At 29.6% G+C, this 18,287-nt stretch overlaps 2 protein-coding genes and 2 pseudogenes across 3 annotated transcripts in view; 1 reads left to right on the forward strand and 3 right to left on the reverse strand.

Annotated features, from left to right (window-relative positions):
* The window catches only part of LOC145187808 (uncharacterized), a 64,977-nt gene that overhangs the window by 1,945 nt on the left and 44,745 nt on the right, over nucleotides 1-18,287 (forward strand). The window lies entirely within an intron of this gene.
* On the reverse strand, nucleotides 2,287-17,734 carry LOC145187294 (uncharacterized). Of its 2 annotated transcripts, none has more exons than XM_090082641.1 (13): nucleotides 16,177-17,734; nucleotides 9,252-9,375; nucleotides 8,945-9,139; nucleotides 8,549-8,748; nucleotides 8,038-8,339; nucleotides 7,658-7,890; nucleotides 4,587-4,628; nucleotides 4,365-4,498; nucleotides 3,847-3,910; nucleotides 3,306-3,470; nucleotides 3,120-3,203; nucleotides 2,782-2,948; nucleotides 2,287-2,676 (listed from the first exon to the last, which is right to left on the reverse strand). In XM_090082641.1, exons 1-13 carry the CDS (start codon nucleotides 16,282-16,284, stop codon nucleotides 2,368-2,370), a joined length of 2,127 nt encoding a protein of 708 aa, XP_089938767.1. In that variant the 5' UTR covers nucleotides 16,285-17,734; the 3' UTR covers nucleotides 2,287-2,367. The 2 variants fall into 2 exon arrangements, with proteins under 2 accessions (XP_089938767.1, XP_089938773.1); XM_090082647.1 differs by lacking the exon at nucleotides 16,177-17,734 and adding an exon at nucleotides 10,874-11,339.
* On the reverse strand, nucleotides 4,635-6,070 carry LOC149892835 (uncharacterized; annotated as a pseudogene).
* On the reverse strand, nucleotides 5,830-7,205 carry LOC149892836 (uncharacterized; annotated as a pseudogene).

The following is an 18,287-nucleotide window of genomic DNA, read 5'->3' on the forward strand; positions in this document are numbered from 1 at the left end:
GCTCCGTCACTCATTATCATTTTTTCACTAAAATTATCAATTTCTCTCGCAAGACTCAAAATGACATTAATGTACTTCAAACTCTGATTATGGTCTCTGGGCAATAGCTTTTGCACTAAATGGATTTTGTAAGGGAAAAGGTGTAAATCTTTTTTTCAAAATTCGTCGAAGAGAGCGCTGAGAAATGTTTAACTGTTGAGCACGTCTTCTTGTTGATGTTTTTGGTGACTCTGCAACACTTTCACGAACACGAGCGATATTTTCTTCAGAGCGGGCGGTTCTTGGTCTTCCTGAATTGTGAGAGTCAAAAAAAGGTGTTCCATACTGTTCAAATCGGTTTGATAAAGCATGACTTGTTTTCTTATCAGGTGCTGATTGATTACGATATCTTTTTCGATATTTTCGTTGAGTTAACACAACTGACTTATTTTTTTGAATAAAAATAGCCACGGTTTCTGCACGTTGTTGTGGATTGAATCGATTCATAATTTATTTTGTGCTATTCTACTTGACAACTGTAAAAAAAAAAATAATGACAGTCAATATCAAAATAAAAAATAACAGCTCTTTCAAATAGGGGAGTTTATTTTGCCTCACTCTAAATAAAAAAAAAACAATAAGCTGTGTCTTTGATGGTTCAATTATTTTAAAAGTTCAACCAGTAAAATTTCATTATTCTTTATTTCACCGTTTACACACACCGTTTTAAGGTGATTTTCCACTTATCCGTTTTTGCTACGGGAAAGGGAAAGGGAAGGGAAAATCAATCACGTGAGCGTGCGCAGTTAGTAATTTAATTTTGAAAATTAATCACTGCGCATGCTCAAGTGATTAATTTCCCCATCCCTTTCCCTTTCCCGTAGCAAAAACGGATGAGTGAAAGCTTACCTTTAGCTATGGGAAAAGGAAAGGGATGGGAATATCAGTTACGTGAGCATGCGCAGTGATTGATTTTCAAAATTAAATTACAAACTGCGCACGCTCACGTGATAGATTTTCCTATCCCTTTCCCGTAGCTAAAACGGATGAGTGGAAATTCACCTTTACACATGCGTTCCAGCTCGTCTATAGTGATTTGCATTTTTAGTTCAAATTTTTAGATTTTAGAGAGTAAATCATCTTTGACATATCGTTGTGCAAAGTTACCAACGGTTGTGCAAAGTTACCAACGGTTTTGCAAAATTACCAACGGTTGTGCAAAGTTACCAACGGATTTGCAAAGTTAGGCACTTTTATAGCATTTTTAAAATTTCATTATTTTTTATTTCACCGTTATACGCATCGTTTTACATATGCTTTCCAGCTAGTCTATAAAAAAAACGTAGCTTTGCATTAGGAAGTAATTTAGAAATCTCTTTCAATACTGCTGAATGCTCTAATATAAATCTTCACATAGCGAAACAACTTTTTATTTTTGAAAATCTTTGACGACCATTTATTGTTATTTGTTATCGTTAAAATTTTACGATAAATACTAATGTAACTCGATCGTTATTTGAAACTTAAGGTTTTAATATTTAACATTAAACAAAACTTTAAGTTTCAAACAACGATCGATTTTTATTTGAAAATCTGATTTTCAGGTTTTATTTACGAAATTGTTATAACATACAGTATGCGACAAAATTATTCATACTCCCTGGCATATTACTAAACTTTGTTTTCATACTCAAATGTGTTTATTTTTTGTCGCTATGAAAAAATAAATGTGTAAACATAATAATAAAGAATAATTCTGTGTTGAATAAAGTCTAAAATCTTTCTCTTTGAATAAAGTTTGATGTTATTTGAAAACTGACTCAGTCTAAAGGAGCTCACAGAACTATGACTTGTATTTCTTTTCAATTTTGATAATTCAGTATTCTTTCTTATTCCTAAAAGAACCAGCTTTTTATCAGTCTCAAAGAGAAAAGCGCCCCACTCCGTTTCCTTTCATAACGTATTTCAACGTTATAAAGAAATAAAAATTGCAATTTATTTGAAAAATGTTTAAAACATATTGCAATGTTAAAATAGGAATGTTTGGAGAGCCAATATAAACAGATATTTTTTCATATTGCTTGTTTTAAGGCAGATGAATCTTCCAATATTATTGCAATGAAGTCCATTACTCCAACACTTTCTAGAATAGTATGACCGTTTTACCGCGTGTGTTGAAACGATCAAAGATTGCAGCTTTGAAGCAGTGAAAAATAAAGTTAGCTTGAGAATTTGTAATATTCCAACAGTCCTTCTATCTATTAAACGATCAAACATTGGGGCAAATGAAAAAAAAAAAACAAAAAAAAAAAACAAGTCAAAATATTTTTTTACACCTCAATAGATAATTTCTTAAAACAAAAGACAACAAAGAAAAAGTTTTTTTTATTATTCGTCATTTTCATCATCTTCGGCACTTCCTTCTGCTATCTTGCTTTTGACAGTATCGACTCCAAGAGGTCTGTAATGAACAATCTTTAAGGACCTAATTTGAGACTTATCATTTTCTTGTTGAGCTGGCTCACCGGTATCCACAACTGAAACAGAAATAGGGCCTATGTAAGGCCCTAAAGCTGCACCACTAAAATTTACACCGGTAAACATGTGCACGGCAATTCCGCCAGGAACACGCATGCTTTTAATTTTTTTCTTCTCTGTTTCCCAAGAACATCCATGGATTTTCAGATTTTTGTACTCCTAAAAAGACATACATGAGGGTGCATGAAGCATGCATATGCTAACAAGAGGTATCCTTATAAATCCACCGAAGATGTGTATAGCTCAAAATAGAAAAACACTAACCCCAATATCAACAAAATCACACATCTCGGAGAAAGAAGCGCCACGACAAATCTTTACCAACTCAGAAGACTTTATTTTACTTTCGTAAATTCTTATGGATTTCGTCTTAACTCCATCACAAACTTTATCGATTGTGTTTGAACCATAGAACGGACCATAAACAGTACCTGATAAGAAAAGTTGCAGAAAAGTTGACAGAAAGTTTGAACTTTGGCATATATTGCAATTCCATAAAAGAGCAGTTCTTACATTTATGAAGTTGATCAAAATTTTTTATCTGAACAAAGCATAAAAAAAAGATTTTTTAAATAAAATACATTTTGCACAAAATAGATTACCTTCATAGTTTTCTTCAGTGTATAGTAAAACTTGAACATTTTCAGGAATGGATATGGAGGTAATTTTTTCTGACCATGTTTGCGCTGGGTATAAAATGAGTTTTTGGCTTATAGCAATGAAAAATTCAGACGCCATTTATAAGAAAACACAGCCCAACAGACGCCATTTATAAAGAAAAAACTTACGAAAAACGCAAACATCCCAGTCTGAATACTCCTTAGAGGGTTTCACAGATGTCGCGCACCAATATTCTTTCTCTCCTCCAGCTTTTGTACATCGCGTGTATGTATTACTTTTGTAAACAAACGGAAATATACATTCTTTTGATTTTTTAGTCATTATGACTCCCTCTAAAACAGAATTTTAATCTATAGAGTGTAAAATAATCACAACAACTGCAATAGTAAAATTTAATTTAAAAATTGATGCTAAATTTAAAGTTGATTTTAAAGGTAAAATTTTTATTTTGAAGCCTGCTCTGCATTTTACATGAAAAGAATAATAAAAAAAACTTGCAACTTTCAACTATTTTTCAAATTATTTTTCTTGCGAAGAACAATTTGTGAAACATTTACAAAGTTCAACACAAAAAAATAAAAAAGAGGGAAAAAAAAAAAAAAATCAATCACTTAAGAAAAGTTTGAAATCCAACGTAACTACACCACCCATATAACAATGAAATTTCATGTTGGAAAAATTATTGCTATTAAAAGAAATACATCTTACTATGGCCGCTGACCATTTTAAGATCAGTGTAATTTGACACAGCTAGCTCATCGCATCTACCTTCCTTTAAAAATAACAAAAGTAAAAATAAAATTCAGAACTGTGGATATTTAAAAATACTTCTCATCAGCCTGGTTTCTCTCTCTCACCTGTAAGGTTGAGCTAGTCAATTATAAAGATCAGAATTTGGGGAAAGAAACTTAGAGTGTAAATTTATATTCAGTTCAATTCAAACTGTATAGGAGATTGAAAAGGAACATTTTCAACATAACAATTTTTTAATTAGATTTCATTTTGTGCTGAAGGTTATTGCACCAGTAGAAAACTTAACAAAAAAAATCTGAACATAATATTCATTTGGAATAACACTGACTTTTTTTTGAAAAACGTTTATTGTAAATATTTGTAAATACTTTTTCTAATAGATTTGCTTTAATACAAAATTATTTCAGTTTACATTTTGACAGTTTTTTTCTTTTTGATTTGAATAAAAATTTCACAAATATTTTTTTACAAACCTGACTTAGTTTTTCTTTTTCACAAACTCGAACATGGCTTGATTTTTTTGTTAGCAGAGAGATAATAAGAGAGCCCCATTCACCAGGTGTTAGTCCAATCACAGTTGCTCCAGGAAATGGTCCATAAGAAGCACCTTTTATGAAAATAATAATGATAAAGTATTAAAAGCATCATTAGCAAAACTTTTTGAAAAAAATTCAAATCATTTAAAAACAAATTACCTCCCAAATTATCTTTACTGAATGCATTAACTACCAGTCCCTCTAAAAATTATAATAAACTTTAAGTCAAAATAAAAACTCAGAACAAACCTCAGTTATCAAAATAACTTATTGTTTAAAAAACTTCCCAATAATAGTGTGCACATGCTAAATAGGGCATCCAATACTTTTCAACTTTCATTAACAAGGTCGGCCCCAAGGATTTTTTTGCCTTTAGGTACACACATTAAGGGTAAGCATAAAACTTTATCAAAATAAAAGCAACATTTGCAAAAATAGACCCTTTTTTTTGCAAATATTTACCGAAATGGGGAGGGGGAGCAAAATTTAAAATGTGTAAGAGTATCCTATACAGATGATTTTTTTTACCAGATTGGATGTCAATAATAATGGATTTTTTTAGAAAACACGGAGTGGCACATAAGCCCCACTTCATACCCCATGTATAGGTGCCAAGCTTTATAAATGCTTATTCTACAATACGTAATGTTTGCAATAAGATTTCAGAATGAGAATACCATGCTGAAGATCTCACATACTTTTCAATAATCTTCTGTATACAGAAGATTATTGAAAAGTATACATACTTTTATCTTAAAGTTTGATAAGAGTGAGTTGGTTCAAGATGTGTCATGGCCCCTCTATTCAACTATGCTTCACTTTGACTTGGAACCACATAGGGAATTAAATTGATATAAAAAACTTAACAATTAATTCTAAATTTTTTAGCTCATCTCCCTCTAATCCATGATTGCATACCTACAATAAAAGTAAGGAAGAACCTAGTGCCTGGCTTTTGGTTTGCCAAACATTCAGTAAGAGTTCCTGAAATCTGGCATATTTTATAGGCATATATCTGATCGGAAGATAACTCATTTACTATTTCTTCATGAAGTTCAATTAAGCCAGGACCTACAGATATTGGCTTGAAAGAGTTATTTCTTTCCATTTCAGCCACCTTAGAAAGTAACTTCCCTAGGGGTCCAGAAAACCATGACTTTGAGGTTGTCTTACCATCAAGGTCTTTTATTGAATGTTGAAGGCAAAGTTCATTTGTGTGAAGTAAACATATTAGCCATCTTAACTTTCATTTTAATTTAGCCTCTAAACAATGGATAACACCTGTATTATGACCTGTATTTGTAGTTATGCTATCAAAACCAATTGATTTTAATATATCTTTAACACCATACAAAGTAGAACAATCAAATATTTTATTTGCAATATGTTCAGCAGGTTTAATCTTTGATTTTTTTAGGTATTTCTTCTTTGGTTATATGATGAAGATATTTACAATACTCATCAGTCAAAGTGTAGTGATCTTCATTTTAAACTTGAGGATAAGATTTTTCTATTTCCTCATTAAATGTGAATACATTGGTTTTGTCAATTCTTCAATCAAAAAGAATAAAAGAAACATCTTTAGACTCAAGTCTATTCTTTCCAAGAATTTGACACTGATATAACTTTATCTTTGGCTCTATGCACTTTATTTTTGTCCACCAATAAAAAAAATAGCTGATTCTGGAACATTTTTAGCCTCCACCAAATCCTTTCAATACCCTGAAGCAATTGCACCAGCAGCAGCAGTGCTTGAAACATCATATATAACTGCAGCAAAAGCCGTATTTTTAATCTTCATATAATTTCGCTTTACTTTAAAATCCTTACTTTTATCTAATACATCAGTATTTTATATGCAGTTAGAAAATTTTGAGTCACTATTAGAATACCCTTCCTTATTGTTATATTTTTCCAGCATAACATCTCCTCTTCTTTGGGTTTCTTCAGATACTGTTCTCTCTTACTACTTTGCTCTATTACCTTTTGTTTCCTTACAATCTCTTTATAATCTTTTGATCTTATCACAACTCGAACTTTCTCCCCCTCTTTTGTTCTCTGTGTTTGAATAAATTATAACACTATCAAGGGAATCCTTGCTGATTTTTTGCATGTACAGTTGATATGCACCTTTCTTTCAACTCAGACAATTTGATTCATTAAAGAAAAGAATAGAACAATTGCAGTTAGTTATATCGAACAGTTTTGACATAGACTTTATTGTTTTGTCAATTTCTTTCCCTTTTGGTAACCTTTTTCTGCAAATGTCCTGTACATTATTATACGCTTTTTTGATCTTTCTGTCAATGGACTTATCTGTAAAAATAACTGGAGATGAAAAGTCTGAGTTTGTTTTTTACCATTGTTTAACAACTTCCAATTTAGTCTCTTAACCAAATCGTCTAATGGATAGATTTTCTTTTCTAATAACTCTTTAATCAGTATAGCTTTATGAAGAACAGCACCAAGAGTTTGTAGCTCAGACAGGATAAAATCTTTTCCTTTCCTTGGAAACAAAATATTATCATTGCGTTATTTATTAATATTATTAATTTTATTATAAACAATACAATATTAATGAGGACAACATTTTTGTAAGAAAACAATAATAAAATTATTAAAATAATATAATATTCTTGAAACATTATTTGCAATATTCAGATATTACTATAACATATTTATTTAAAAAAAAGTGTATGTATTACCAATTAAATCAGACACAGCTGTGCTTGTCTTTTTTCTTGTTTTCACACCATTAGCATTTTCATACTGATTCATACTAATTGTTAAATATCTCCTTTACTTTGACATTTTATCGTATTTGTGGGTTAAAATAAATAATTACTAAAAAATCGAAATATGAAAAATATATAAATATAAGGATAAATCAGATCCTTATATTAAAATATATTTATTTATTTACATTTTCTAAAACTTTGTTTTGTGTTTGTTGAAAAAAAGGTTATTTTTATCAAAAAGTGTAATGGGTTTTTTATTGCTCGCGCAAGAGCTTTATTTTTGTCTGAGGTTAATTTTTTTTATCTAGAAAATGAAACAATCACGCCCATTTTTGCAAATAAAGACTTTACAATATCTTATTTTTTTGAACAGATCCAAACACTTGTACACCTTAAAGCAAAAAAACATTTGGGCCCAGGTGCTTATGGTAAAAAATGATGATTTTTGAAAAGTATGGAATGCTCTATAACATAACACTAGATTTTTTTCACCTGAAACATAAATTGATTTGATTGAATGAAACCATCCACCAAGTTCAGCCTTATTATATGTTTTTGGCTCAAGCTTGTAACAAAATCCGAGCAATTCTTTTTGAGAACAAATAACAACTTGCTTGGTAGCAATTTCACCAGTTGATGATTGAGTCAAACTAGCAAGATAAGCTTGGAGTGTTGGATACTTTCCTGGTGCTCCAAAGTATTGAGCAATGCAGAATCTTTGAGGCCTATCAAATTAAAGAATTTTAAAAAGTGCAAAAAATTTTCTTAAAAAGATCGCAAAGATAACAAAATTGTTGGTTATTTACTGAAACTAAATACTATATTTATGATGTTAAAAACCTTAGATTATATTCATATTTATCTCTACTTACTTGTTATTTATTGGGTCCAACAAAAATAGAAGAATTTCTTTATCTGATACTTTTTCTTTTTCTGTTAATGACAAAAGATTATTTGCAGTACCAATGAGTCCAACAGAACCAACAAGACTTGCCATGTCAGCTATCAATAACTGTCGAAGAATGGAGAGGTCAGCATAAAGATTAAGGAACTCCAAACATCTGTCAGAATTCTCTCTTGCAGTTTTAATTTTTTTATCATCATTTGGGTTTTCTACTGCACAATCACAATATTTATCAATGGAAAACTTTAATTGTCCAAAAAAGTTCAAACCCTAAACAAAGATCATACACTTACACACATCAGTTAATGATAGAATAATAATAAAAATTAAAGTAAGAAAGATATTATATATTCAAACCCAAACATATAGACAATCTAATAAATTATATATGTACGGATAGTTTTTTTTTTCATAGAAAATTTACTTAATCTGAGTAAAATTGCATGTTATTCGACCAAAAGATTTGACAAGGAACACACCCTGAAAGCCTGGTTATAAAGTTCAGTTGCTTGGCCTTCTGTAATAGAATTTTCTTCACGAAACTGATTAATTGAATTTCGAATAGAGCTAATTGCTTTCTTTAATCCTTCTGCCTCAGCTCTCAATTCATCTGCACGTGCACGAGTTAATGCTTCATCAATAACTCGCTTCAACATTCCTTCCTGACTCTCTTCTGCCTCTATTATATAAAACATTGATACATATTGATGTATGTTGATGTATTATTTTTTATTAATGTATATACATATGCATTAACAAATCTCAATATATATCATTTTATTAATATACATAAATACCTTCAACAATTTGAAATCAAATATCTTAATACTTATATCTAATAGCTTATGTTTTCTTTATGAAATTAAACTATTCACCTTGTGTTCCACCAAACAGACCAAACACCATTGAAACAAGACTCAATATAGTTGAAAGTGCAGCACCCATTGGGCCTGCAAAACTTGCTAATGTTCCAACTATACTTAGACCACCAAGAAGCATATCTTGCCAACTTCCACTGCTTATACCACCAACAAGCTGAGTTAAACCTTCTCCTACACCATTTATTCCTTCTATAAAAAAATTTCATAACTATTTGTTTATATAAAATTTATATTATATTTGTTGAGGAGCAACATATTGCTAGAGAACAAATAGAATTTATTGAAAGAATAGGTATCTTGCCAGCAATCTCATTATTTTCTCCGAATTTTTCTATAGCTTTTTTGGCTTTTGAAGCACTTGCTTTAAAGCTTGCTTTCTTTTTCTCATACTTTTTGCCTCCTTCAGGGTTTAGTAGACTGGATTTCTACATAAAAATTTTGTAAAATAAAAGTGATAGCAACCACAATAACAAATATTTGTAAAAACAGTAATATTTATCAAAATAATAAATGGATTGTTCCAAAACAAATCATCAAATTATGAGACCCTTACATCTCAAAACTAGTTGGTCTTATCTTTATTTGTAGTATATAACAACTAAAAATCAATTGTGAAGATTTTAAAGAATAATTCCAACTGTTCTTGATATTTGGCTAATTCAGCAAGATCTTAAAAGCCAACAGCAACTTTGACCGTTAACATCCTGATAACAATTTATGTAGTATATGTAAATTTTGGTATCCCCACAGATTTATGCTCAAACCATTCAAGAATAAAACTTTATACATAGTAGAAAGATTGACTTTTGCACCATCTACATTTATTGCAGATTATGAAAGGAAAAAAACTACTAAGTTTAGGAACAATACTTTTTAACCAAGCCAAAATAATCTAAATTCAATCTGAACATATTATCCACTCATACAAAAAAGGTTAGTATTTTCTATTTTTTTTTTTTTTTTTTCAACATGACAAATTAAAAAACTTAACATAGATATTAGAGTTATGGAATACCAACCCTCAAATTTTTTTTTTTTTTCAAAATAAAGCTTTTGGAGAAAAAGCCAACTATATTTGTATATAAAATGTTTTTGAGAGCGATCTTTCATAACCTGCAATATAAATAGGAGGAGGAGGCTGAAAGTCTAAAGCAGTTAAGGTTAGGTTTACTTGTATACCATTACTTTTGGTCTATTCAAATTAAATGTTTCTGTCTCTTGATCAAAAATATATTCCATCAAAAATCATACTTTTTGGAATTTTTAATATATAAATCTTAAGATGTTTTGTCTTGGAATCTTAAAGATTAAATTTGAATTTTTCAATACTTTTTAAACAGGTGACCGGTTTAGGACTCTAATAAAAAAATTTTTTCTGTTCATTTTCCTTAAAATAGAATTAATAAAATTTTTTAGTTATTTTTTATTTTAATAAATGAACAATAATCATTTTAAATATGGAGAAATATTATATTAGAAAAAGGTTGAATTTACCAAGGAAACAGGATATAAATTAAAATTTAGGATCTTCCTTCAGTATGAAGAAACATTGTGGTGAGCAGATTTGAAAAAAGAACATAGTTCAATAAGAATCATATTTGTTATTATGAATAATTCAATAACAAATATATTGAGTAAAAAGTAACAATATTATGTAATAACAGTGCAAATTTTGAATGTTATTAAAATTTAATTATTATTTTTAATTTTTTGGAAAGACAGGATAAACGGAATCTGTTTTAGGTTATTTCTGAAGAAGGAAATCAACCACAAACCAGCATTTTTAGCACATGGATATTTGGGAAAACATTTCATTATATACCTAGTGCTTTTTTAAAAAAAACTAGCAATGATACATATAGTATATGATATACTGAAATATTTGAAATTATTCCTAGAAACAAAAAATTAAAAGAAATCTACCTCTATATTAAAAAAAAGGACTTCCAGCTAAAAGTTTTTCTTAGCCAGAGAGATCTTACGTTCCACAACCACAACAGTATTAGGTTGTACTCACAACAAATCAAGTTGTCCATCTTAAGGTCAATATTTTCACGGCCTTCAAAAATCAGCTTTAATGTTTACGGTGGTTCCTAAGAATAAGGGTCTGCGTCATTTAATTGCTCTCCTGTAAAAAGATAATAATGTGGCTAATTTATACCTTCAGTTTCTTTTTATATTTTCAAAGAAAATAGTAGTTTTTTCTGTAAATGAAAGTTTATTTTGCATGTTTCTTAAACCCTTAAAGGTGGTTTTTTGTAGAAAATGGAAATCATCTCAGGACAGAGTTACACTGTACACTATGTGGCAATAATATCGCAGACCCTTTCCTAAGAAGACCCTCCGGAAGGTATGAATGTGTAAAGTTTCAAAACCTACAATTTCTCCCGAGAGAGCTTTTCGATTTTTAAGATTTTGATGAAAAACACTTTTAACACACAAGTTTCAAGAAATGTTTATTTATTTATTTTTTTTTTTTATCCATAAACTTTTCCAAATGTTGCATAAAAAGTTAAAGGTATAAAAGTAAAAAGTTTTTATATTGAATAACAAATAGTAGATGCATTTTTATATGAAAAATTTTAACAGATAATAATCACACAGCCATTTGAGTTTGTGAAATTATTATAATTGTAATATTAATTATTGATAATTAACTATAATAATAATTATTATATATAAATTGCTAATAATTAAATTTTACAGCTATATATTTATTACAATTATATATAAAATAATTATAAATTAATTATAATAATTATCATTACATGAATATATTATAAGTAATTAATAAAGAATTAACTGCATACGGTTTCAATAAGATTCGCTTGTTTCCATTGTTTGGATTTTTTCTTGCTAAAACCTTCCACGTGTTTTTAAAATATTATTGAAAATTTTTTTTTGATGAATTTACTAATGTTTGATGTTGTAGTGTTGTAATGTTGTAATGTTTGATGTTGTAGTCGACAATGCACTGAAAAAGTTTTGATATTATGGATGCGATTTTTTTCTTTTGTATTTTCTTTTCTAGAGGTCTTTGAATTTTGAACACATTACTTTTGTTGCCTGTTCACCGAATAAATTCAAGTAAAATGCCGAGGCGTTTTGATGAATTCTTGTACATGGAGAAAAATGGCTTATGCTTTAGGAGTTACAGTGATAGGTTAGTGGTGGTATAATTGTTTGAAGAGTTCTGTTTTTTCGAGGAAACAATCAATTAAAGTTTGGGAAGGAAAGTTTTCGAGGAAACAATCAAATAATAAGTTTCTGAAAAACCAGAAAGTTTTAATGACGCCCTAAATTGATAGGAATTTTGGTTTAGGCTTTTTCAGTCCGTTTTTGAAGGATATTAAAATTTTGTAACAGCTTACTACACTCACATCCTGCAAATTGACCATTATGAAAGGATTGAATGTTCAGATTTGCAGGTTAGTCTGTTACATCTGGAAAGAACTGCGCCAGGTTCTTGAACAGGTGATTAATTAACTCCCAAAAGAAGATGAAGCTCTATTGCTGGGATAAAATCCAAAACAATTTCAGAGTCTTCAGGAATCACATTGCTAAATTCCTTGACCTTTCTTATTTTTGATCCAGCTATAAGAAACTTATAGTACTTTTTCTTCAGGCTTATAAATGTTCATGAGACTGCAAATGTCCATTATTCTTGTATAATTTTTCAAATTCTTCTTCTGTGATTGCAATGATTAATTGGGGATTATCTTCTGTGTTTCGTGTTGTCGAAGTTGCCAGAGTTTTGAAATTTTCTGTTTAGGGTTGGATGTTTCATCGTTTCCCTGGTATATGCTGATAAAATCAAGACTCATTTTCAAAAACAATCCTCCATCAGATTCAAGCTTGATGAGGTATGTTGCTGAGTACTCCAGTTTAAGCACTACATGGTTGAATATTTCTTCCAAAGTTATACTATGAACAACTTCATTGTTCTCAGTCGTTGACATTTGCTCTTTGGGAATGCTTACTTTTGACTATGTGAAGAATTCAGAGTTTTTTTTTTTCAGCATCAAACTTCTGACCTTAGTATGGCTCAACCATTCTATTCACTTGTTTAAAGAAGATCCGATTTGCCTCATATGTTGCACGAAAATCCTGCATTAGCTGAACATTGACATTTTCTTTGATTTTGTAAATCTTTTTTCAGTTTGTTGACGATGAGCAAGTATCTTTTGGTTCTTTCTTTTTGTCTTGAAATGGATGCTTTTGAATCAGATTTAGTTTTTCAATCTTGCGAATCAAACACTTACAGCTCATAGAACTTTGAGCGTGTGACTTTATCTGTCAAAAACGAACAATGCAGGCAATTAAACTTTTTGGTTACCTTAGTCAAATATTTGGAGCAACCTTCAACAGTTGCCCAATTTTCCTCATGGACCCTTTTCATTATTGAAATCCAAATCCTTTTTCTAAATATTTATTCTACATTCACATTCTTCATGATTTTTCTTGCGGCAAAAATACAGATTATGTTTTCTAATAGTAATCTAAAAAGCACACATCCTTGCGGCAATCTTCATGATTTTTACAGACCATGTTTTCTAATGATTATGTAAAAATAACGCACTTCTACTAATTTTATAGCCTTTAGAAGGTCATGTTTGAATTCCTTGAGCAAAAACTTTATGGGAGTTCTTAAATTTTAATGAAGATTTCCGAAAAATTCTCAAGATGCTCAGAGATTGCTTCCCTGATTTTTCTCATTTGTCACAAAAATGTTGAATCAGCAAAAATTCAACTGCCGATATCAAGATCCGTCGTGTGTTTCTATTTCAAATTTATTATGGGCTGTAAATAATGTATCAATAATTTTTTTCAAATGATCAATTGATTTTTTTTTTTTTTTTTATCAATTCATTCAATTCAATTGATTAAATTAAAAAATAGTTTTTACAACAAATAAGATCTTCCGAAATCGGAAGATCCTAATCATGCACATAATGTAGGGGAAGATGGGGTAAGATGACGAATGGGGCAAGATGAAAACATATTGTTATCTTCAAAACTTAACTAAATATAAAATCTGACTGTAGCTGAAAGGGAAGTAGATTACATCTACTAGATTTATTCATGCTTTCTTTATAAATATTATTTTCGGAACCAAAGATAACTATTAAAAACGTTTTTCTTATGTTAAGGGAAAAAAAAATTATCCACTTGTATTTGATTTATTTCATCATTACATCACCAGCCAAAAGTAAGCAAGAATTTCTCATTCAGTTTGTTCAATTTGGAAGCCATACAAGTAGTATTAAGCTATGATAACTTATTTATGTAGAGTTCTGAGTCATTTTGAAGATTAAGTAGCCTAGGGGCAAGATGAACGGGGCAAGATGACTCGTTTGTCGTTTCGCCAAAGTACATGTTTTACCATAAACCTATATGTAATAACTTTTTTATAGCTTAATCATTATTACATTGCTTTATTATGAATTAAAATATTTTGTTTGACATTTGGTTTATTTTGTTGTGTTGGAATTTGCTATGAATTGATTAGTAGACATTTTTTTGCATAGCCCTATATAAATATATAGTTTGATTGTTTAAAAAATTATATAACCGTCTGTATTACATATCTTATTAACTAGAATTTATGATATCGTGTTATTTGAGAAGGTAATGGTATAATGGAATTTACTTTTTTTAAAGTCGCCATTTTGCCCCGCATACGGGGCAAGATGATAATTTGAGGTAACTTTGGTTCATGAGTTTTTTCCAGGCTATTTTTAACTTTTATATGGTTTTTTTTTATACATATGCGACGCATAATAATTTATTTTCACTTTTTGATAAAGTTTTACTTATTGAAATAGTTATCGAATAAGATATAAGTGCTTTTCAAAACGTTCGTCATCTTGTTCCCTATAGTTCCCTATAGTGTAAAAGCGATCTCCCTTAAGGTGGTAGAGCACAATTAAAATACAAATATTTGATCAAAATATGAAAAAAAAAATTTTTCATTCATCTTATTTAAAATTTTATCCTCTTTCTTTTGATGTTAGTATGAAACTGAAACTATTTTTGGAAATGTGTTAAAAATCTACATTTGCAAAATTATTTACCTTAGCAACGCCATAGCAACCACAAACATACCCTCGTTTATTATATACGTTGAGCAAAATTGCAAGCTAATTTGTCTTTTTGTTGTGTCTATCATGCTTTTTATTGTTTATTTATCAACTTTGCTTTTAAAGAAATTTGAATTTTGAGAATTTTGTTTTTCTTTATTTTGTACTTATTTTTGTTTTTTCTGCAAGTTGAGTTTTTCATATTTTATCAAGATTTCAAAACATGATTTTTTCTGATTGAATAAAGCTTTTGTTCTGAAATTTTCAGGACATATTCCTAACAACATTAGAATTCATTTGACAGATAGATTTTATTTAATTGTTTTTAAAACTCATTATTTTTAGTTTTAACTTCTTTAAACTGCTTGTAAATCGTACTAAATTTAACTTATCTTAAAAAATAGGTCATATCTTTACATATAAAAGGACTAATTAAAATTCTATCTGTTAAATGGAATAAAACAAGTTCATTAACAGATCTGCAAAGTTTAATTAATGGTTCTTAAGTCTAACTCAAGTTAACGTGTTTTGAAAACATAAGAATTAGATCTTTATTTACACTGTTTTTGCGCCATTATGGGTTTTTGGTAAAGTTTTTCAAATTTTTTTTTTTGCAAAAACATTTCATTTCTCTTAGTGAAGCATTTCTGCATATTTTTAAAACTATTTTTTAAATCTTTCATGAAAAGTGTCTTTTTTGTGCTCTACCACCTTAAGTTGAAAAAAAAAATGTTTATTCAGGCCAAAATTTTCAATCTTTTGGGAGTTAACCAAAGATACGAGACCAATTTTTCCGTAAAATTTTACTCGCAGCGGTCATAATTATTAAGAACCTTATTTCACACAATTACCTTCAAATATTTCGCAAAGTTTGAATGACGTAGTACTGACAAAACAGAAAAAACTTAAAGAATTAAAAAATCAAACAGGTAAATGAGAAAAATGGAATCGATTCGAAAATTATTACTATACACTAAGACTATATACCATATACAACTTATACTATGCACTATTTCTTACACGAATAGTAACTTATAAACAGCTAGTAACATAATAAGAAAGTTTAATTGTATTTCATGAATAATTACTGGCAGTAAAAACTCTTTTTATATAAATAAAAAGCTTGGGCTTATTAGAGAAACAAACCTCAAGGATCTTATCTTCAAAACCTGGTGATGTAATTTTTGTTGTTTTTTCGCCATGTGTCGTCGCAATACAAAATGCAGCAAGAAGCAACAGACCAACCCTGCGCATTCTAGTGTTTGAAAGAAAGCAAATATGTAAATATTTTAGAAAAAAATGACAAATATCGCTTTAGAAATGATTGCATCGGTTTTCACTTCGAACAAGTCACGAGATTGTGCATAATTGAGAAGTGTGACTCTTGATAAAATTCAATTCCAATATGGGAAGCTTGCTTCACAAAAGGCTGATTTAAAACATGATGCACGTGGTAAAAATTCTCAAGCACTTTAAGCCAAACAATATGTTTTTAGTTTAATGCACAACATCTTTATGATCTTCGATACTGATGCAATCACCCCGTTTATTTGCGAATCTTTGAGATATCAAAAGAATCGCTGAAAAACCATAAACAATTGTAGCATTTTCAGCCCACTATGGACTCTTGTTATAAATAGCAAAATACCAATATGTAGGCCTTATAACCATGATTTGCTATTTGATTTACCAAAATTAAAAAAGTGATTTAATGAGGTTTGATTCGTTTAAAGTTTTCTTCAAAAAATGTCTAAATTTGCATAAGAAATATTTAGTCGCATAATTTTCTTGTCACTATTTTTAAATTACTAATATATTCCAAAAAAAAATCTTTATCTGCCATCAAAATTAAATAGTACAATAATACTCTAAATGATCATCTCGATGAAAATAAAAGATCTTTTTTTAAGAAGTTTTGCAAAACATGAATTAGTTGAAATTGATCAGTTAAAGTTAACCATGCTTAGAATTTGAAAATGGTCACTGAGTGTGGCCAGTGACTTAGTCGATTAATATATACGGTGTTTTACACCAAATCTGTAAACCGATAATAACTGCGGCACAAAACAATCAGTTTGTGTGCATCATCTTAAAATAAGTCATGCTCAACGGAAGGTATATAATGTTTTTAAGAGCTTTCTCAAATGTGTGCTGAAATAAGCTGATAAACGCGTGTTTACATAAGCTGACGAAAGTTATACCGTTAAGAAAAAAAAATTTTTTTTCAACGATTTTACAGAAATAAAATAAAAGTTGCTTAACAACGGTTAATTTATGCGACGTATGAGAATGAACAAAAATTATCTGCTGTTCATTTTTATATGCCGTATAAAAGTGTGAGGTAATTTCTTATCAAAATATTCCTCCGGTAACATCATTCCTGTTTCTTCTTTTTTTTCTGAAATATTAATAAAGAAGTTTTTTCTGCTTAAAGTTAAAGAAAATGGGTTTTTTTATTAACATTGATAACAATTAATCAATATGGAGATTACATCGTAGCAACAACGACTTTAAAAAATCCAATACAACAACGAACAAAAGAGTTACTTAAATTTATCTTTATTTTTAAAACTTCAAGTTATATAAGAAACTTGCTATGAAACAGCATGTATGTTTTTCTAGATAACTGTTAAATATCCTTGAATTCCACAACTATTACCTTTCTATCTGTTAGATAAAGGAACCATGCTCAAAACTCACAATTAGGGAGCGAATACCCGACCCGAATACCCGCGGGTACCCGTAGACGGGTAATTTTAATAACTTCAGTTACCCGATATCCAAGCCTTCGGGTCGGGTATTACCCGATTTAAACTACCCGAATATTACCCGTAGAAGTACCCGATCATCGGGTAATTTTATTACCCGATTTCTTTACCCGAAAGTCGGGTAATAAAATTACCCGTAGAAGTACCCGAAAATCGGGTAATAAAAATTACCCGATAATCTGGTATACCGAGTAATAAAACTACCCGATAATTCGGGTAATAAAATTACCCGAAATCAAGTAAAAAAATTACCCGATCCTTGAACCGAAATTTTCGCGCGATCGGGTATTTTCGTTAATTTTTTGTTGTTGTTGTTGTTTTTTTTACTGTGTTTTTTTAAATTTAATTTTATTTCAATTCTTTTAATATCATATTTATTTCTATTTATTAGTTCCACCCAGTCCGTGTAAGTATTAATTTTAACTAATTAAAAGTTAATACTTACATGAAGTGGGTGGAACTAATACTCCATGTAAGTATTAATTCCAC

Source organism: Hydra viridissima, unplaced genomic scaffold, assembly GCF_058129835.1.
Source record: "Hydra viridissima isolate aposymbiotic clone 2 unplaced genomic scaffold, HvirCarnegie_v1 scaffold_1, whole genome shotgun sequence".
Classification (NCBI taxonomy): Eukaryota; Metazoa; Cnidaria; class Hydrozoa; order Anthoathecata; family Hydridae; genus Hydra; species Hydra viridissima.

Bases quoted from the DNA above. Each gene is read 5' to 3' on its own strand.
- LOC145187294 (XM_090082641.1), bottom strand. From the start codon at position 16,284: ATGCGCAGGGTTGGTCTGTTGCTTCTTGCTGCATTTTGTATTGCGACG. The intron at 9,140-9,251 runs GCAAGATACCTA...ATTTTTTTATAG, and splicing joins AGAAAATAATGAGATTGCTG to AAGGAATAAATGGTGTAGGA. The intron at 8,340-8,548 runs GTGTGTTCCTTG...ATCTTTGTTTAG, and splicing joins TTTATAACCAGGCTTTCAGG to GGTTTGAACTTTTTTGGACA.